The following is a 22,846-nucleotide window of genomic DNA, read 5'->3' as shown; positions in this document are numbered from 1 at the left end:
AGAAATTTTAGAAATTATTTACTCTGACTCCCTATTTTTACAGAAAAAAGAAACAGAGACCCAGAGAGGTTAAATGGTCAGAATCACACAGATAGTAAATGATTAAGGCTGGATTTGAACCCGGGACCTCTGATTCCAACTTAATCATTCTTTCTACTATACCGCAATGTCTCTAACACAGAGTTGTAAGAAAAATACTTTCTGAATCTTAAATTGCTATATGTCTGTTAGGTATTAATAATAGTAATAATATATTAGAGTATATTATTAGTGTTAATAATACACTAAGAATATATAGTAATAGTAGTATGTTATTGATAATATTACTAATAGTGATATAGTCATAGTAATATACTTAATCATTAATAATAGTAATATACTGGTAATAATAGTAATAATTAATCATTACTTTTAATAATGTATTATAGTATATTATTAATATATAATATAAACATATATTCTGTAGTATATTATGTGTGATATAATACTATTCTATAGTATATTCTATACTATATATTATATTATCTACTATATTATATAGACTATAATAGTTTATTATCATAATATGCTATAAGTATATATGACTTGTAATCACATTAATATACTATAGTATATTATATTGTCATTTGTTGTACCAGAAGCGAGCGAGACACACCACAGAGTATAAGTTTTAAATGGAGAATTTATTAGCCAGCGGCCATTGGGGTACTGCACCACAAATCAATGGCCCCGTGTTGGGGTGATGGCTTGGCTTATATAGGATATGTGGGGGTACAGAGTTTGGGGGGGGAACAGGAACAAAGGTCCTGGCTGATCACAAGATTCAGTCAGGTTATCCTACTAGTGGGATAATCTCATTTACATTCCTTGGTGGAGTCACGGAGCCCCAGGGATATCTGCTAGACAGGGTCTTCCAGGTTATCCTTCAGTGGGATGGTCCTATCTATTGACATTCCTTGGTGGAGTCATGGAGTCCCAGGGGGTTTGCTAAATGCCAAAGATATCTGAGTCCATTCTTTCTGGGGGTGCTTGTCAGTAGCTAGGGGTTACTCAGGGGTTCCTAATTTTCCTTGTATTACATTTTACTATAGTATATTAATATGATTGTATTAAAATTATGCATGATACATATGTTACTATTATTAGTTCTTAAGAGACATTAAACAATTTATTAACCTATTAACAATATACGATGGTATATTACTAATAGTGATAATATAGGTACCAGTAGTAGTAATAATGGGAACATTAAGAAAGTGAAGGAAGAATCTCTGCCTTTCCCTCTAAAAAGTACCCCGAAAAGGAGAAGATGATTCAGCCTCCCAAAACATCCTTGCTAATTCTGAACACTCGCTCTCTTCTTTCCCAGACTGTCCCTGAAGAATTACAAAATGGAGGAGGTTTTGGGTACGTGGTAGCATTTCGACCCTTTGGCAAAGTGAGCTGGATGCAGACCGTGTTGGCTTCTGCAGATGCCTCCAGATACGTGTTCAGGAACGAGAGCCTGCCTCCATTCTCCCCCTATGAAGTGAAAGTGGGAGTCTACAACAACAAAGGAGAAGGCTCTTTCAGTCCAGTCACAGTGGTGTATTCTGCGGAAGAAGGTATGGGGTTTAGGGTGGCCGCGTTCTTTTCTTCTCTAGTCACTGTCTCGATGTTTGATGATTGATGCATGATCCTGATTTTTGCGCTTTTCTTCACAGCCATGAAAGATTTTGCGTTGCCTGTTTAAGTTAAAAAGCCAGAAGTAATTAAATCCTATGATAGCCACCAAAATCACATGATTTTACTTCATATGCATGGGAATATATTTGATAGTTTCAAAGGAATTTAACTTAGATTTATGTAGCATAAGAGAGACATGGCAGTGGAAAGACTATATACTTGACCTTGAGGCTATGAAGACCTGCCTTCTAGTCCTGACTATGACACATAATGGATGTGTTACCCTGGATAAGCCACTTAACCTGTCAGTTCCTGGGCCAACTTTCTAAGACTATAAATTGAAGAGGTGCTGACCTATGTTGTTAGAGGGAGTTTCCTTACCCAGGACTTCCCTATGGTAATTGAATTACAAAACCAGTCCTTATCCCTATCATTTAGTAAAGAGGAATGAGCACTATGTTAAAAGACCTGAGATCTAGTTACGAATTATAGAATCATTGTAACTCTCCAAAAACTTTTGAAAGGGAAAAAAAGCATTGATCCGGTATTAGTAGAAATGCCCCAAATGTTTACACTTAAATAACTGAGAGTCAGGCTCCATAGTGGCAGTGTGGCTTAATGGAGAGGGAGCTGGGAAGATCTAGATCCAAGTTATGCCTCCGACATATACTGATTTGTGAGCTGGGCAAGTCACTTAACCTCTCAGTGTCCCCCAGCTACCTCTACAAGATAATCAATTTGCATAGGAAGTGCCAGTCTACACTGGGAGGGGAAGTTCCTCACAGAGATTCTTTACATTGATGATTCCAAATCCAACGTTCTATCCACTATACTATGTTTGCATCTGGCCTTTATTAGGGTGGTCTAGAATAGTGGTTCTTAACCTTTCTTGTGTTAGGTACCCTTTGGGAATCTGGTAAAGACTATGAACCCCTTTTCAGAATCATGTTTTCCAATGAATAAAATAAAATCTATAGAATTCCAAATAAAAATATGTATATTGAAATAAAGATGTAAATTTTCCTTCATCTAAGTTCATGGAACCCTGAATGTATCCATAAATGTGAGGTTAAAAATTCCTAGAGGCTTGAACTGCTTGGCAGGTTTGGTGGCATCTACCAGGACCACTCTTTTGAAAGGGAATTGATGGCTACATAAACATGATGCTTGAGCTTCACCTCTAGATCATTTCCCGAGATCCATTGCTTATATGGAGCTGAGAGAATTAGTGCCACTGAATCAAATGCATACGTTCAATAAAAAATTCCATCCACAAAAAGACCTATTTGCCCCTGAACAAATGTATATAACTGCTCAGAGTTGGACATCCCAAATACTTTTGGCCTACCTATCTAGATCAGTGCTACATATAGAGAAAGCCCGTCACAGGAGATTATGATGTATGAAAAGTCTGAGAGACGTAATTCTGGTTAATCATTTTATTAATTACAGCTAGCAAATAATTAATAAAAGGATGGTCATTTGGCTTTCTCTCATAAATCAAAGACTCCTCATGGAGGCATCTTGGTGCTTATACCTTTGGAAGAGTGTGCGTTCTCAACAAGCAGAAATCAACTCTGATTGGTTAACAATAAATGAGAGAATGAATATGATAATGAAAAGTGGGCCTATTCTAATGAGGGGCTAGGTATATGACTCTGATTATGTCACTCTTACTCCTCTCTACCCAGACCACCTCCAGTTAGGGCAATCTAGACAAAGGGATCTACCCCCACCCCCAACCAAGCTTGTCTGAGTAGAACACAATGGGCCAGAATTCACCTAGATTAGATTCTCTTTATAAGGTTTTCTAGTTGGGCAGGGTAAGAATTCCACCTAGATAGTATAGTCTAGCTGGGGTAAATTTTTGGGTGAGGTCAGAAATGTTCTTGAGAGACTGGACTTTGAATGAGAAAATAGGAAGGGAAAAATACCTGAATTTTCCCTCTCTCCTGGTATTACTTGGTTAACATGAGAGAAACAATCATTTCTCTCCTTTCCCCATTTGATTCTATCGAGACATACAGTCTCCTCAATGAATTACTAACTGATATGACAAACACTTCACCAAGGATTTCTAAATATGGGGCTTATGATGGGAAACAATGTGGGGTGAAAGGGGAGAAAGATTGACCAACGCATTGACAATACCAAAAGAGTACAGTCCCCTTTGGTCAGTAAGCCTTACAGATCAAAGATTCGATTCATAGTGAAAAAGCAAATAGTAAAAAAAAAATTGTCCATTTCATAGGTCCACCAAATCTTAAGGCTCAGAAGTCTCATCTCATACATACAGCTGTCTGATTCTCTGGAAACATCTGATGCAGCCCTCTGATCTAGGTGTGATCTCAGAGAAGTTTCCAACTAACTGGCTTCTCCAGTTCAGGTCACTTGTAGAGATCCCCTTTCTTGCTAGAAATCTCTTACAAAATTGGTCTTAACACAATTTTAAATTTACTTTGCCAATAACCAAGTCAATTAGTGAGAGTTAGCTCAAACCTTCTGTCTCTACTATTAGAAAATTAAATTTGGAACCTTTACATTTTTAGGTTAGCCAATTGTTATGTTGGTAGATCTAAGAAACTCAAATACAGGATGTTCCTAAAGTCTGGACACATAGGCAAAAATGCATATTTTCAAGAAATGAATGAAATTTTCAACCACATTTTATTTAATTGGAAATCGTATTGAAGATATTATTTGTTAATATTCCATTATATGTGATGCAAAGGTTGATGCGCTTTGCAAGATTCACATGAACTCAATGCAATAACTCCACATTGCTGTCAATTTTCCAATGTGTCCAGACTTTAGGGACACCCTGTACAAACTGAAAGTTAGAACCCAATTTTTATACTTGGCATTGTTCACTCCTCCATTAGGAGGATAAGATAGAGTCAGGACTAATAACAGAACACTTTTTATAAGAAGATGGACTCTAACGAATTCTTTAAAAAGTCACTCCATTAATTATAATTGTAACAAACAGTATTGGAATGGAATGTATAAATATATTATTTAAGAACAGTGCTTATTAAATAAGTTGGTTATAATAAAACATTTTCAACTTCTAGCCATAGTCAAATTAATAACCCCTAGTAAAAGCATCTCTCTTTAAGTGGAAGCCTCTTTAAGGCATTTATAAGATAGACTACAACCAGTCTTCTTTTGAGATAACTAATTGTGCTGAAATCTTTTTTATTAACACAGAACTGAGACAGTTATGATATAACCCTCACTAAATAACAGAATTATGTCTTAGTTTCACAAGTCTTTACATCATTGCCTAATTATCCCCCTACCATTGTGAGAAATTAAAGGACCTTATCTTACACAGGAATATATAACTAGTAACAGACAGATAACATGGCTAAGTGCCCATTTACTTAGTAGATTATAATATAGAAAGGACTAAAATTCTAAGCTAAATAGCTCAAATCTTATACTTGCCTCTTACTATAGTGACTGAGATGTTTGTGTTTATACTGATCACCTAACATGATTGTAGAAGTTTGCCATAAAAGAAGAGGGTCGTAGCTATACAGGTAAGGGGAAAATCTTCCCCTATGTTGATGCCAATTCCAGACCAGAGTCATATAAATAACTAGTTGCATTGAGCCAGGTGGAATAAGAAATCCTCCTAGATCAGATCATTTAAGTGGGGTAAATTTTGGGGCAAGGTCAGAAATGTTCTGGAGAGATTGCACTTTGAATGAGGAAATAGGAAGAAAAAAACTGGATCCCTGATTAATTGGTTGTTAATATAAGAGAAATAATCATTTCTGTCAAAATTAAAACTTTTTTTCCATGTCCTTCCACAGAACCCACTAAACCACCACCCAGCATCTTTGCCAGAAGCCTCTCTGCTACAGACATTGAAGTTTTCTGGTCCTCTCCCCTAGAGTCATTTAGTAAAGGACGGATACAGGGTTATGAGGTAAGAAAAATACATTTGCTTTGACTTTGGTGAATAAGTAATTTTAATTGAGAAATGTATATGACATCTAGTGAGAGGGCATGGATAGCCACTTAAGAATACATGTTTTAAAGACCTGGCTACTAACTGAGAATAAACTAAAGATGTGAGATGTGGAAATGGGGGTGAGGGAGAAAGCTTCATTTTTCACTGGAGCTGCTTTCAATATCCTGATACACACCTTTGCATAGGAAGCATTTATTCACTAGATCATTCATGCGGTATTCTGTCTTTGAGGAGCTTAGAGGAAGAACCACTGAAAACCATAATATAATATTGACGTTAATGTTGTTTTTTAGTAGCTTATTTATGCATTATATACATATATGTGCATATATGCAAATATGGGTACTCATTGGCAAAATGCCATGAGATTGTCTATGTTGCGTGAAGACAACTTAGAAGCAATTCAATGAGTCAGATTTTACAGTATCCAATTTCCCATCTCAGAGTACAATGCAACTACGGGGAAATGAGCAAAAGTGGGTCTTCCTTATATGTTTTATTGGAGCATCCAAAGCCATGCCCTTGGAGAGCCCCTTTAGAAAATGGTGTTCAGGGCCACTTCTAGCTTAATCAATCAGTAAAGCTACCTCAGTACACCATTGGGAATATTTATAGTGGGCTTGAATTCCTAAGCTGCTCTGTCATTTTCTCCCAGGTCAAATACTGGAGTCATGACGATAAAGAAGAAAATGCTAGAAAAATAAGAACAATTGGAAATCAAACATCTACAAAAATAACCAATTTGAAAGGCAGTGCTTTATATCACTTGGCTGTAAAGGCCTACAACACTGCTGGAACTGGACCCTACAGTGTGACTGTCAATGTGACGACAAAAAAGCCACGTAAGTCCATGTTGTTTGGAAGCAAGGTGGCCATGCTTCTTCTTTTGTGAAAGTTGGTCCCGTATGATTACTTGGGTTTAGATGGCCATAAATATACACATTTGTGTGGATTTCTGTGCTGCTGTCTGATCCTCTGGTAATACCATGGTAATCTTGTTGCTCTCAGATGGGCCTAGGTTTCATTTATCTCGTCAGCGAGGGCTACCTCTTCCAGCTGTAGATGTTGGGCAGCCAACTGCATCTTTTTCCATTTGCAATACTGTGTCATGTCAGATTTTTAGTGACCTTGGAGATACATATCAGTGCAATTGCCCATTAAATTGCCTCCACTTTAGGATTCTAGTAAGGAACACATCCATCAGAAAATATTGAAACTTAATAATCTATGACTTCGTCTATCTTAATTTTTAGCACCAAGTCAACCTCCTGGAAACATCATATGGAATTCATCGGACTCCAAAATTATACTGAATTGGGATCAAGTCAAAGCCTTGGACAATGAATCCGAAGTAAAAGGATACAAAGTGGGTAACTAATTCATAAGACCAATAATGAGACTGTTTTCTCAGGATCATTGCCTTTCCTTTGATATATATGAAATGTATAGAGAACATTCCAGAACTTGTTCTTCTATACTTCAAGGCCCAAATGTGGCTCTCTGCATAAAGCTGAATCTTGGACAAATGGGCCAACACACTGGCCCAGAATGTGGAGAAAAATTGGATGACCCAATTTAAGCAGGCCAGATCAAAATGGTCTGAGAGTCCTTTTATGGCTTCCCAAACAAGTCGTAAAGTCTCTCTTTCAAAATTTTATGCTCATTGTTTATTCCCTCTGAAATTATTTTTATTTTCCATGAATAGTAATGCGGTTCCAAATATTACTAGTGGTTGATCATTTTTGTTGGTATGTCTACTTGGATAGTGGAAGATTTTTTATGTGGAAATGCGAGCACTCATTCACTTGATCACTCAGGCAGAGTTTTATCTTTAAGGAACTGGAAGGAACAAAATAGAACCATTGAAAACTACAGCCATTATGCTATGTTGACATTAATAGTGGTTTTCAACAGCTTTGTATTATTCCTTCCAACAAGTAAGGATGTAAATTTGAAGTGGTATATCGGAAGGAATATGGGATTTGGAGTCAGAAGAGCTGAGTTTGGGGTCTGGCTCTGCCACTTTCTACCCAGAGGATCCTGGGCAGGTCTTTTAATCTGTGTGGACCTGATTCTTCATCTACAAAATTTACAAACCAGACAATATGGCCCTTGAGGTCCCTTGGATTGCTAAGCCAATGGATCAATGAGCCTATTTGCTAAACTGTTCTGAAAAGTAAGATACAGTAAGAGAGAAGATAAGTCATTTACCCAGAACTCTTATTTGTCCAAGTAGGAAAGACAGCAAAAAATGTTAGAGCCTATGAAGAATGGGCCATCTTTCTAAAATAGATATGATACAGAAATTTCCGAAGGAAGATATCGTTTGATGATTTCAGTTAGCATCTGAAGAACAAGGGGGTTATTAGGTAATGTAGTAATTGTTTAAGCCAAAGTATTCTCAAATGTGAGCAGTATAAACAGAAGCTTACTGAGCGTGATTGAGAGGTACCAGGAAGGTCTGTCTGCCTCTGAGCATCAACCTCATCCAGGTACCTTAGTGTCTAAATTTACACCATTAGATATCCATTCAATTTGATTAAGCATTGCCCTCTTTTCATTTGGAGCTCTGTTAAAATGCAAAAATCCCTGGTGGGAGGATATTATAGAAAGAAAACATAGCTAGAAATGGAAAATCCTAGACTCAGAAACAGGAAGAAAGGAGCAAGACTTGAATTCAGGGATGATATGGGTTCAAATCCCATTTCCACCTTTGGGACAAAGGAAGGCACTTAACCTGTCTGAGACTCAGTTTCCTCATCTATAAAGTGGAAATAATAACAGTGCTTACCCCAAAGGACTATTATTAGGATCAAATGATATGACATATGTAAAGTTCTTTACAAATCTTAAGGTGCTATGTAAATGTCACCTATTATTATTATTTTTGGTCTAGTTCTGCCTCTGCCACTAACTAGTCAGGTGATGTTGAGCAAGCCGTGGAACCTCTATTGACCTCAGTGTCACAGTCATAAAATCATAGTGTTGAAAGAGATTTCAAAAGAGATCTAGTGCAGCGCAGTGCCTGGCCAATCTCCCATTCAGCGTCTCCCCTACGCGGTCATCTAGTCTTTCTGTAAAGACTGTACACAAAGGGAAGCCAGTGCCTCTTGGGGCAGCTGAGTCCATTTGGATGAATCTCTAATTCTTCGGACATTTTACTTGAGCCTCATTTGATTATAGGCTCCTTCTTTCTGAAAATTTTACTTGTTGGCCCAGTTTGGGCCTCCAGACAAGCAGCACCATGTTCTCCACTGTGTCAATATCTTTCACGAAAAGAAGTGCCCCGAACTGACTAGAATCACCCAGATGAGGCCAATCTGTCACTTCCCTGTTCCTGGTCTCAATGCAGCCCAAGATCAAATTAGCTCTTTTGCTATTGGAATCATGTTAACCCAGATCTTTTTTCAACTGAAAGGCCATCTTGCTATGCCTCCCCCATATTGTATTTGCAAAGTTGATCTTTACTCCCAGTGTAGTGACATTTATCCATATTAAATGTGTCTCATTGTACAATACTGTCATGATCTTGGATCCTGTCTCTGTCATCCAGCATGTTAGCTACCCACCACCCTGACCCCAACCCACCCACCCCCATTCCCTGCATCTTTGTGTCATTTTGAGAACCACATCTTCACCTAAGTCATAGACAGAAGTTTTAATAGCACGAGGACAAGAATGAATCCCTGGGGCACCTTACTAGTGACCTCCCACAAAACTGACATCAAGCCATTAATAATGGCCCTTCGGCTCTGCTTGTGCAGGCAGTTCCTAAATTCACCTAATTGTATTGTCATCTAGACCATATTTCTTCATCTCTCTACAAGGTCAACATAAGAAACTATCAAATGTTTTTCTGAACTGTAAGTGAACTGCATATATCTATAGCATCCCGTCCCTATACTAATCTAGTAATACCATCAAAAAAGGAAATGAGTTGAGGGCAGTATGACCTATTCTTGATGAAGCCGTGCTAGCTCTTTATGACTATGGTTGATCATTTGTTTCAATGATGTCTGACTCTTTGTGACCCCATTTGGGGTTTTCTTGGGAAAAACACTGCAATGGTTTACTGTTTCCTTCTCCAGCTCATTTTACAGATGAGGAAACTGAGGCAAACAGGATTAAGTGACTCGCACAGGGTCACACAGCTAGTAAATGTCTAAGGCCTTATTTGAACTCAGGAAGATGAGTCTTCTCTGACTTTAAGCCTGGCTGGCACTCTATCCACTGTGCCACCTAGCTGTCCTTCTCTTTGTGACTGCTACTTCCTTCTCTAAATGTTCACAAACCATCCCTTTATTGATGTGTTTTCTGTTTTGGTCAGTAAGCAAAGTAAAGCACGTAGCCCTATAGTTTGTAGGCTCATTTCTCTTTCCTTTTTTCAAAAACTGGAATATTTGCCCCACAGGAAAAGTGAAAAGGCATTTATTAAGTGGCTAACCTGTGCCAGACATGTTACAAATATTATGTCACTTCATCATTACAACAACCCTGCAAGGTAGATGCTCTGTAGACTCCCTGTTTTACAGATGAGGAAACTGTAAAGTGACTCACACTGGGTCACAGCAAGGAAGCGTCTGAGGACAGTTTTGAACTCACGTCATCTTGACGTCAGGTCCGATGTTTTATCCACTGTATTAACTCCTATTCTCCATGATCTTTCTAAGATCATTGATGGTGGTTCAGCAGCCATATCCGCCAATCCTTTCCTCTTCTAAAATGAGACAGTTGGACTGGATGATCCGCTAAGCTCCCTCCTTCCTCTGAAATTCTGTGATTCTCTGAGTTGCTAGTACCTCAGCGAGAACTAACTTATCATGTATTTGTCAATTTAGGGTAGCAGAAGGAAGTAGAGTTGGTACAAGGGAGGTGGAAAAGAACACAAAGTACAGAAGGTGAGGAAGAGTTCCTGAAGACAAAATATTTCTACTTCCCAGTTTCACTGAGGCACTACCACCTTTGAGAATAAAGAGATTGGAATGCAAATATGAAATTGCTGGAAACCAAGTAACCAGACCTAATAGCAAAGTTATAAAACCAAGGGAAAAATAAATTATTGCCCCCAAACTCCCATTTCTCTAGTTAAGAAAGGTAAGAAGCACACTGCAGAAAGCCTCAGAAGTCCATGGAAAGTATTAAGTGTTCAGCCAGGGAATCTTTAGTAGAAAATAAAATCTGAGGACTTTTTCAAGGGGAGTGATGAGAGAAGAGCTGAAGGCTAATGAGCTACTAAATTATTTGTTAGGGCTTTCAGACTTTGAAAATTGCAGTGATGAAAATGTGAAGTGGAAGTTTTTTTGAGTGAACTGGCTTTAGAAAATTACATGATTTTCTTTTATGAGAAAAAAAAAACAAAACAAAACAGGGGCAATGATTACTGGCTACCACTTTTTTGTTAAACAAGCTATTTTTTTCCTCTGAAGTATGTTTATGTAGTGAAGAGAGTACCAGATGGTGTCATTCATTCATTTAGCAAATATTTATACCTGCAACAAACATAGGCATCTACTGTGTAGTAGGCACTGGTCCTGTGGTTTCGTTGATGTGGAATTTTGGAAATTAACCAGTGTAGATTGGCACCTTCTTCACAATTTATAGTTCTAAAGAGATGCCTAGAAGATAATCTGTGTCAAAGGCGGGACTCAAACTCTTGATTCTGAGGCCAATTCTCTCTCTCTGCACCATATCTCACTGACTCTCAGAGACAGGGGATGCAAGACAAAAGAGAAAGTCCCTGCCTTCATGGATCTTGCAGTCTACTAGGGGTAAGAGGGCATGGAAGAGGCGCAACACATACAAATAAGTAATTACAAGACAAATTTAGGAAGGAGAGAGCACTATATTCTTTGGCTTCAAAAAGAGATCTAGCAAGTACACCTCATTGCCTCTGCTTGACTTTCCTAAGTCAGAGTTAGTATAGATACCTGTCCCCCTCATCTCCACCAATTTCCCCTCTTCTATGTAGAAAATGTTTTACCTGGATTTCCTGGATTCTTGGGCTATTCTGTATTCTGTGTTAGTTGTCTGGATAGACTGAAAGGCACAGGTTAACATTTAATGATTTGGGATTGGAAATATTCCATCTTCCAGGATACCATTGGTACTCAATGCAGTGGCAGCAGGAAATAGCCATTCCACCATCCTGCCCCCAATTCTAGCCTCCCCTCCTTTCTACCGATGTAATACCATCTTTCACTGAATTGGATGAAGGCATTTTGCTCCAGCTTCCTATAAACCTGACCAGAGCTTCCTTTGAGATGTCGCTGTGATCACTGATTAATGTGAAGTGGGTACCTTGTCCCTGCCCTTACTGGTGGGAAGAAGCCTCCCACAGTCCAGCCTGGAAACTTGGCATCACAAAGCCCTAGGTTTGGATTCTGCCTCTGATATTTATAAGCCATATGACCAAGGGCAGGTGGCTTCACCTCCAAGCCTCGGGTTCTTCAGCTATAAATCGTAGCTCATGATACCATAGTATCTACCACACCGTACGATCAAGTGAGATACTGTGTATGTGAAGCACTTTGCCCTTCCTAAAACACCTCCACAAATGTCAGCTATTATTTTTTCTATCCGTGTATAGTAGTTTTGTTTTTCATTTCTTCATTGCAAGCCTGGGCTGGACCTCTCGATTTCATCATTGTGGGGAAGTCCCACTGAGGACACTCTACCAGTGAAGATGGGTACCTTCTCTGTGACTTATCATCTTAGCCAGTTGTCTGGAGCACTAAGAGTTTATGTGACTTGCCTCATGTCAACCAGGCAATATGTGTGTGAGAATCAGGACTGAAATCCAGCCTTCCTGATCCCAAGGCTGACTCTACCCACAATGCCCCGTTACCTCTCATTGCAAACCAAATAGCGAGAGTAGGCACCATGGCCATGAGAAGGTGTGAAATGGTCATCGGCCTGCTTTTCCAGCTCTGCCAATGAGCAGGGAGCAAGGGGTATCCAGGAAGGAAGGAAACAAGCATTTACTATATTCCAGGAATTGTGCTAAGCACACAGTGTGATCAAATATTATCTCATTTGATCCTCACAACAACTCTGGTGCTATTATTTTCCACATTTTACAGCTGAAGAAACTGAGGCAGGCAGTGATTATATAACTTGTCAAAGATCACACGGCTAGCAAATGAGACTGGATTTGAAGTCAGGACTTTCTGATTCTAGGTCTAGTGCTCTATCCATTAACACCTAGCTGTCTCCTAGGCTGTCAAGCATTGTTTAGTTTGTGGCTTTGTATCCCCAATACCTGGTACAGTGCCCAGCACATAGTAGGTGCTTAAGAAATGCTTGTTGTATTGGTTTGTCATGAGAGAGTAAAAATACAGACCATAGGACTTGAGTAGGAGGAATCTATTGAGTACCCAAGCTTTGAGCATGAGGTCAGTGGTCTGGGCAGGGTCCATCTGTCCCTGGGCCACATCACCTCCAGGAGAGAGGAGACTCAGATGCCAGTCCTCTGCTATAGAAGCCAGTTTCAACTCAAGGTGCAAATGAATTTGTAGACTGGGTACAGTCTGTTATTTTTTTTCCCAGGAAATCTTTCTTTTGGGAGTAGGATTTATACTTTAAATTAGTTGAATTTCCTGATACCTGGAAAGGATGGGGGAGGTAAATCAAAGAAGCAATTTATTCCAGGAACTTGGGGTGTGATTCTGCATCTGATAAACCAGCTTGTTCTCCTGGAGCCCTGCAATGAGAAATTTTGACATCTCTAAATAAACCGGGGCATTTATTGGTGCACAATCATTAGTAAGGACTAAGAGGACACTGAAGTAGATATCTGAGGTGCCTCGGGTGGAGGAATGATGCCAATGAGTCTTTCTGACTTCAGGAAATGTTATTCAGTGCCTTGCTGTAGTAAGATATAAATTAGAGGCTTGGGGTACCGGGGGATATGTGAAAGCTTGACACCTTCCTGGAGAAATGCAAGGACCCTGTGTGAAGCAGTGTCCAGGTAGCCAGTCTTTGATTTAAGAGAGGAGAAAGTTACTGATCTATAACTGAAAGTTATAGATGAGGAATCTAAGACTCCAGGAAGGGAATAATCAAATTCTGGCTCAGCTACTTGCCGCCTATGCAACTTTAGGCAAATCATTTAACCTCTCTGTGCCTCAGTTTCCTCATCCATAGGATGAGGAGAATGGACTAGTTGCCTCAGCTCTAATTGACCAAGTGGCAGTATTGATTCATTTTGCTGAGTTATTTTTCCTCTTTTTTTAATCTTTGTCATAAAGATCATAGGATCATCGGTTTAGGGCAGGAAAGCATCTCAGAGGTTAATTAGTCCAATCTCCTCAATTCATGGATAAAGAAAAAAAAGAGGACCAAACTTGCCCAAGGTTACATAGATAATAAGAGTCAAAAGCAGGTCCAGCATGATTTTCTACTGCACCATTCCGTTTTTCTAATGATACCTCATTGGGTAGGGGTGATGGGAGAAATATAGAAAGTATTGGGTGATTAAAAGACAAAAGATAACAGGAAAATAAGATTTTATTTTTAAAAAGTAAATAGAGTTAAGAGAACCATTTAAACAGCGACTATAATGACATAAAGAAAAACAATGCTGAAAGATGTCAGGACTGCAATCAATTCAGTGACCGTTCTTGATATCAGAAGGCTTGCCCTCTACCTCTCAGCAGGAAGGCAGCAGACTATGGGAGAGGCAGCAGTTATAGAATATCCATGCTTTGTTGGACACAGTTGACGTGTTGGTTTGTTTTGCTTAACTGATGATGCTTTGTTAAATAGAGGATTCTACTGGGAGGACAAGGGGGATGGTCGTGGGAAGTTATGGCAATATAACAGAAAGGATGAATGATACATTTATTTTTAAGTGGCTACATACATTTGAGCTATTAATAAAAAGAAAAGTGAATTGTCCAAGATCATAGAATATACATCTGAACTAAAGCTGTCCAATTCACCAAAAGAACCAGTTCCCTCTTTTCTTCCCTCCATAGTGGAGTGGGTGGTTCCATGAGCTTGGGGCCACACAGCAAATGCATAGAAGAGGCAAGACTGAAACTGGAAACTATTGACTTTCAGAGAGCTGCTTTTTTCCATTGTGCTTCCTCCCAATGACTTTCCTTTTACCATGTATGTATGAAGTTGCTGTTCTGGGAGCAACTGTGAGGGTTTCCATCCTGGAGAAGTATTTTGGAGGGAGGTCAGAAGACTTTCTACCATCCCCCCTCTTTACCCAGCCTGTACCTCCCTGGATAATGAGGGAATTGGTATGACCAAATGAATGAACAGCAAGGGTAGGCCTAGATATCTGAGTTGTCGGTGACATTTTAGCTCTGAGAGTAAAATAAGATCTTAGTATTATGGATTAAGAACTAGAAAGGATATGAGAGGCCAAATCCAACCCCCTTATTTTACACAAAAGGAGCCCAGGGAACTGAAAGGTTGTGACTTGGACAGGGTCACACGGCTTAGTATGTCTGAGACAGGATTTGGACTCAGGCCTTCCTGACTTCATGCCTAGCACTCTATCCACTAGCCAAGTTGGTGAGTATGCCAACTAGAATATACAAAAGCTCAGTAATTCAAGGACAGTGGTTTATATACTTCTTTTTTAATTCCTGGCACAAAATAGATGCTTAATAAATGTTGAGTAATTAATCAACTTATTTGTAGCCACTTCCATTTCTAGCATATGATTTGATAAAAATCTGTTCATAATGAGTGAATGATTTTTTTCAGACTAATTTGAAAAACTATTTAATTCAAAGGTCATCAGGAAGCTTTGGCATAATTTAGAAAACTGGAATTTAAGGAAGCATTATAGTTTTTAAGTCTTTCTTTTAACATTGGGATAGCTGCATCACTGTTACCAGTAGAAAGAGTACAAGGGCCTGCATTTGAATTCTTTTTCTACCACTTACTACTTGTGCAACATTGGGCAAGACACTTTTTTCTTGGGATATTAACCTTTCAACATCTATAACATGATGGAGTTGGATTAGATGCCTTCTAAGGTACCAAGGCCCCATAAATCTATGATCTTATGACCATCCTATCCCATGAGAGGCAGCGTGTTGTATGAGAAAGGGCACTGACCCTAAAGTCAGCAAGCCAACTCTCCCAATGAATTGCTTTATGGCCTTGGTCATTTTACTTCCCTGAAACTATCTTCATCTATAAAATGAAGGTGACAACATTTACAGATGAGGAAGCCAAGACTCCAGGAAATGAATAATCAAATTCTGGCTCAGCTGCTTGCTACCTATGTGATGCTAGGCAAACCATTCAACCTCCCTGTCCCTCAGTTTCTTCATCTATAGAATGGTCAGGTGGATGTATTGATTCGTTTTGCTAAGCTATGAGGACTGAAGACGGTTATGGTTGTGAAAGCATCTTTATGAGCTCTTCATAGTCTCATAGTGTTTGGGTCTTTAGACTGCTGTTTCCTAATCGGGGTAGGGGCTAGGGTGAGGCCAACCCCTCTGGCCATGGTTTCATTTCATCCTTCTGGGGTGGGACAGGGGAAGGCAGAAAGTGGTTGGCATTTGGGAAGCTTGGGGCGTTTTCTGAGGGCAGCCATGGACGCCTGTTGTTTTTTGCGTTATAGGTCTCATACAGATGGAACAGACAGAGCAGCGCCTCTGTAATTGAAACAAACAAGACATCGGTGGAGCTTTCTTTGCCTTTCGATGAAGACTACATAATAGAAATTAGGCCATTTAGTGATGGAGGAGATGGCAGTAGCAGTGAACAAATTCGAATTCCAAAGATATCAAGTAAGAATGCCATTTTTCAGCATTTCCTGATATGACAGATGTTATTTAAGAGAGCATGGAGATGTCATGTAACCGAGTCATGCAAATGATCCCAGAACCACTGGACCAAGACCTAGTAGCAATTAGGTATGACAAGGGAGAAATCTAATAAAAGGGAACTCAGTATAACTCAGTTTCTTCAGGGGACTATTGCTCGCTGATCTCAGACTGTTTCTAAATGTACAAATAAGTTTTGACTGACTTAACAGGTTATCAGTCAATTAAACAGCTGGACCAATTTGTACATGCTGACACAGCCTCAGGCAGCATCAAACAAAAGGATGGAGTAAAAATCAAAAGAAAAAATCTGTCAATTAGTATAAGCAGGAAGAAAGGTCTCTACATAGGACTGCAGAATCTCAGAATCAGCATTTAATCCAAAGAACATTTATTAAACACCTGCTATGTACAAAGCTGTTTTGGGCCCCAAAGATATAAAGACCAAAGCAGAACAGTCCCTACTCTAAACGAATTTTCATTCCAAGTTGTAACTGCGCCAGAGTCCCTTCTTTTAATATAAGTGGTTCTCTAGCCTCTATTTGAAGGCCTCCAGGGAAAGGGAAATGACCACCTCTCAAATCAGCCCCTTTGAGCAAGTTGTGTATTATGTATCCATAGGTGTACATATGTATATGCCTATGTGTGATCGTAGATTGGGAGCTAGAAGAGAATTGAAAGGCCATCTTGTCCAGAGCTTCTTAAACTGTGGGACCCCATATGCGGTTGTGAAAAATTTGGCAATAGTAAAAGGTTTCTGAACACACAAAAATTAATTAAAAATCAAACGCATAATGAATCCAAGGTGTTTCTAGCAGCATTTGCCCATGTTGCATTGGACAACTTCACTGCAGCCCAGGTTCTGAACACAAGGCATGGGTATTTTGTACTATTCATGCCCTCAGGGGCCATGCAAGGCCAACCAGCGCTGCCTAAATGTGAAAAGGGTTCCCAAGTGGAAAAACGTTCAAGAAGCCCTGATCTCGTCCAACCCTCTCATTGTACAGATAAGGAAATTTAATGTTTCCCCCAAGGTAGTAAATGACAGTACTTGGATTTTTGTCAGGTTTTCTAACCCCAACCCGGTGTTATTTCTCCTTTCAGCTTGTGAAGTTGATTTTTTGAACCTAAGCATAAGACTTAACATTTAAACACTTAGCTAGTTTGACCAACTTTACTCCTGAGAAGGATTTGACAGAATTATACTCCAGGAGACAGAGCATCATATACACCAGGTCTTTCCTATGTGTAGATAGTGACAAATCTTTGACATAAGGAGATTCACTAAGATTCTAAGTTCCTTGAAGTCAAGAATTTCTTTTGCTTCTTTTTGTATCCTCAGCAATTAGTATAATACCTAGTACATAATAGGCACTTAATAAACATTTATTGATTGATTATAAGCATATTATAGGCTTGAAAGAGTGTTAAGTAAAGGTTTATTCAATTGAATATATCGAAGAATGTATGTACACAGTGATTATAGGGATATGAACTGGAACTATGATTTTATTGATATAGGGAATTCACTCTGCAGAATGAATTTGAAGCCTTTGTTGCAAAGGAGGTTGAAATCTTCTTACCAATTTGTAATCTTAGAGAGTTCTCTAGAGTAATGAGAGGCCAACTGACTTGACCAGAGTCAAACAACCAGTATGCAGTACACATCAGAGACAAGACCCGAATCCAGGTTTTTGTGTCTTCTTAAATCGAATTATCTAGCACTAACCATTCTCCTACCTCCAATCTCACATTTCCACGTGCCTACCAGACACCTCAGATTGGATATCCTGAAGACATCTTAAACTCAATAGGTCAAAAACTGACTTCAGTATCTTCTGACCCCACCCCAGCCCTCCCCTCTTCCAAATTCCCCTATTACTGTTGAGTACCACTGCTCGCTCACCCAGGCTTACAACCTAGGTATGCTCCTCTACTCCTCACGTTTTTAAATCTCTTATGTCCAATTGTTGCCTAGTCCTGTTGGTTTTAACTTCATAGCATCTCCCCTGTATACCCTCTTCTCTTTTCTGATACTGCCACTTCCATTATCCAGGCCCTTATGACTTCACACCAATACTGTGCCAATAGCTAGTTGGTCTTCACTCATGTGTCTCCTCGCTTCAGTCCTTCCTCCATTTAACTGTCAAAGTGATCTTCCTAAATTACAGGTTTGATTATGTCATCCACCTATTCAAACTCCATTGGCTCCCTATTACCTCCAGGATCAAATTCAAAATCTTCCATTTGTTTTTTAAAGCCCTTTTCTACCTTTTTGATCTTCTTATACCTTTCTCCTCTCCCTGTACTCTGTGATCAAATAACACTGGCCTCCTTGCTGTTCATTGCATAAGACACTCCATCTCTCCTGTCTCTGCATTCTTAATGGCTGTGCCCCATGCCTGGAATGCTCTTCCTCTGTGCTTCATGGCTTCCCTGGGTTCCTTCAAGTCTCAACTAATACTCTGCCTTTTACAGTAAGCTTTGCCTGACCCTCCTTAATTCTAATGTCCCCCCTTGTTATTATCTCCAATTTATATAGCTTATTTTAACATAGTTGTCTTCCCCATTAAACCATGAGCCCTTTGAAGACCTGAAGCATCTTTTGCCTTCCTTTGCATGCCCACTGCTTAGCACAGTGCCTAGCACAAAGCAGATGTTTAATAAATACTTAGTAAACTTAATAAATGTTTAATAAACTGACTGACTCTGAGGCCAGCTCCCTATTTGCTATACCATACTGCCTCTGACTATAGTTCACCTGAAATGTTTTGTGAATGATCTTAATTTTTGTTAGGCCAAGAACAACCTTTTGCCTCTCTTTGTATCCTTGGCACTTTTCACAGTGCCTGGCACAGAGTAAGTGCTTAATAAATGCTTATTGACTGATTGCTTATTGACACTATACAAAGCAGTAGTAGATGAATTTTCCATCTAAAACAAGCACTCACTACATGGCGTAAAGGTTGAGTCTCAGTAGTATGCACATGAATGAAGCCAGTAAGTAGAACTGAATTTTTCTTAATACTTGGATGCTCCAAACCAAATCTTTGAGTGTTTGCTCGCTTGTAGAGGCATCTCTCTTTGGAAATGCCTCACGTGAATGGTTCTAGAACTATCTGTTGAGGATACTGGACAGCACATCTCTTCAAGTACATGGAGTACTTTGGCATAACAGACCCTAGGAATGATTGGAAGGTATATGTAGCATCCTTAGCTCATACAAACCCACAGATCTGAGTTTCCTCACTTTTCAGAAGGGGACCAAACTCGATTCAATTCAGAGGAAGTTATAAGAGCGATCACTTCTAATCTTGACATGAAGCCAAACCCGTGGAGAGATATGGAAGCTATCTTCAGTGTACAGAAGGTTGAGACTCATTTATCTCACCTTAAGTGAGATGGAATCTCAACAAGCAGCTGCAAAGATTTTATTTTTCTTTTGGTTTGACTTGTGATTCCAGGGTTTCATAGAATCAGGTTCTCCTTATGAGAGGACTCACATTCTTTTTCAAATCCAATTGGCAGTCCAATATGAACAATACATGCTGTGGAGAAAATTTATTCTTTCAGGAATTGAGATCATATGTGTACAGTACATTGTAAACCTCCAGGAAGTACAGATGCACCAGTTGGTGTCTCGCTTAGAAGAGAGAGCACACGTAGTTTTGAGAGAATCTGCACCATTTCTGCTCTGTTCTATTCACAAGGAGATTCCCATTTGAGTTGAAATAGTAGTACTTTGATTAAAGCAACCGATAAGTTTGAACCAGATATGCCCTGAAAAGCTCATTTCTTTGGGAATTTGCCAAGATAGAATGGAAAGGATTGATTGTAATCGATGATCAAAGACTTAAGTGCCTTTTCTGGTTCTGTTGTTTACTAGCTGTGTGAAGTTTAGACAAGTTATTTAACCTCACTGAGCCTAATGCTACTCATCTGTAAAGTGGGCTCTATAATCTATTAACTACCTACCTCACAGGGCTGTCCTAAACTTTTTGTGTTGTCGAGTCATTTTCTGTCATGTCTGACTCTTCATGACTCCATTTGAGATTTTCTTGGCAACGATACTGGAGTGGCTTGTCATTTTCTTCTCCAGCTCATTTTACAGATGAGGAAACTGAGGCAAGCGGGGATAAATGACTTGCTTGGGGGTCACATAGCTAGTCTGAGGCCAGATTTAAACTCCAGAAGATGAGTCTTCCCAACTCCAGACCACCTAGCTACCTTGTCCTAAATTTTAAAATGCTGTATGAATGCATTACTAACATCACCCTCTCCATCTTCTCCCCTCCAATACCTGGTCCAAAGGAGGATACTGCTAGAGGTGCCAGCTATTTCCAGACAGTCTATCTCATCTACTGACAGATGTTCAGCTCTCCCCAACATCTGTCATCAGCTGAATATTCAGCTCTGTAACTCGACCTGTTGCAATGAATTGTCTTTCTTCTCTTTCCAGGCGCGTATGCAAGAGGGTCAGGAGCCTCAACCTCGAATGCTTGTACGTTGTCGGCCATCAGCACAATAATGATCTCCCTCACAGCGAGGTCCAGTTTATGACAAAAATTATCTAAAGGACTTGCTGATGATAATATAAGCAACATTTAACTAGTTGTTTTGAAGACACCCAGTACTAAGTAATATTGTTGTTCAAGTACATCTTATTACTGGAAAAAATGTTTTATGCTTCTTTAGAAATGGCATTATACAGTACTTCCTCAAAGCAAATATAGCTTTGTCTGAAGTTTCTTTGGAAACTCTGCAATGCACTGAAAACATCTGTAATACGATGTTACCAAAGCAGTTTACATATGTCCTTATATGCATATTTTTTATTATATATTTAGTGTTTTATAGAATTTTTTAAAGTTAACATATGATGTAGATATTGATTTTTTTTCCTCTTGCTGTAAAATGCTATGGGTGACACTATCATAAAATTATGATTTGAAAATGTTTCCTTTAAGGATGGAGTGTTCAAAACTTGTCTCAGTGAATCAACTGCAACTTGACTGTACAGTTTTACAAGGCATCCCCAGGTAGAACAACTGGAGGTTTGGTTTGTCACTCAAGGCTACTGGATTTAAATAGCAGTGATGATGGTGGTTAATGCATTGAATCAAGTACTTATGACATGTAAAATTCACTCGCTCCTCACTCTTTCCCTCTCCCCAATCCCCACTCCCATCATCCCATGGATTTTGTGACCTACAAAACAATTTTCAGGAATGGCTGCAATCTCAAAAGCATAAACACACCGCCCTAGGGGCACTTTGTGCAATATTCCCATCCATAACATTAGCATCGCCTCACACTGTAAAGTTTTCTTTATACTCAACCCAGTTTCTATTGTCTTTGTCGTAGCATTATCTTAGACATGGAAATCAACATTACATATCCTGTAGTAACATAGATCAAGTTACTATAGTCAACCAAGTCTTTGAAGAGAAGAGGTAATTTTCCTATCTTGAAATGTATCTGTTTTGAATGTACATTTTAAAAGGTAATTCTATGTTGATGGTTTCATAATTTATTTACAAAATTTCTTATATATGATATCTATGTAGCTCTTTTAAAAAATCCCATCATTTGAATTAAGATAATGTATGGAATTTGACAGATTTCTCCTGTTTGGGCAAGCAATTGTTGCAAGTACATTTTTTTCCTATGAATCCTCAGAAAGATCCTTGGTATGATTGTATGTTCCCTTAATGAATCGCGAGTTTTATGTAGGCCGCCTACTTGCTTTATAAACTTTTACATTCTTAGTCTTAAAATTGCATTGGAAAGCGACAATATGAAACAAACCATGTTATTCAGGAAAGGACTGTTTGTTGTTATAGGGGAATTTTGTAAGCTGACTTTGACAGAGCTATCAACATAACTAAAGCGATAAAATTTTCTAGAAAAATTTTCACCTTTAAACGCGCTGCCACCATTTTTTTCTTTCCTGAGAGCTTGAATTTGCCTGTAACTTGTCATATTTTTGCTTACAAATAATACGAGTTAACTTTTAAACCGTCTAAATATATTTATTCAGTAAAGTCATAATCAGGATTCCACTTGTGTAAAAGTCAAGGGTGTTAACCAGGAAAAAAAATATTGTCAGTATTTCACGCTGTGTTCCTTTCTTAGTTTAATATGGTTACTTCTATGTAAAGACAAAAACAAAAAAAAATTAAAAAACGAAAATACAAAAAAATACAAAAATCATACAAAAAACAATAAAAAGAGCAAAATAAATGAAAACTAGGACACCCCATGTAGTTTCCATCCCCAGTGTAAATGATATTTATCAGTGATCTAGCAAATGTAATCTTTTTTTAAAGGTATTGTTAATAAATATGCTGTCATTTGTAAAGATATTTGTCTTTTGGGAGCATTCTTCTTGCCTTCCTGGATCCAT

General features: G+C 38.8%; 1 protein-coding gene across 1 annotated transcript in view; it reads left to right on the top strand.

Annotated features, from left to right (window-relative positions):
• Positions 1 to 21,288, top strand: part of CNTN4 (contactin 4) — a 537,580-nt gene extending 516,292 nt beyond the window's left edge. The window contains exons 17-22 of the mRNA XM_036739098.1: positions 1,370 to 1,604; positions 5,487 to 5,602; positions 6,303 to 6,489; positions 6,901 to 7,013; positions 16,236 to 16,404; positions 20,900 to 21,288. Of these exons, the coding sequence (XP_036594993.1) occupies positions 1,370 to 1,604; positions 5,487 to 5,602; positions 6,303 to 6,489; positions 6,901 to 7,013; positions 16,236 to 16,404; positions 20,900 to 21,000 (921 nt within the window). The 3' untranslated portion in view covers positions 21,001 to 21,288. The remainder of the gene's footprint in view (positions 1 to 1,369; positions 1,605 to 5,486; positions 5,603 to 6,302; positions 6,490 to 6,900; positions 7,014 to 16,235; positions 16,405 to 20,899) is intronic.
• The last annotated feature ends 1,558 nt before the right edge of the window (positions 21,289 to 22,846 follow it).

Source organism: Trichosurus vulpecula, chromosome 9 (genome assembly GCF_011100635.1).
Source record: "Trichosurus vulpecula isolate mTriVul1 chromosome 9, mTriVul1.pri, whole genome shotgun sequence".
Lineage (NCBI taxonomy): Eukaryota > Metazoa > Chordata > Mammalia > Diprotodontia > Phalangeridae > Trichosurus > Trichosurus vulpecula.
The sequence above is the reverse complement of the archived record's forward strand: the minus strand, read 5'-3'. Positions and strand labels throughout refer to the sequence as shown.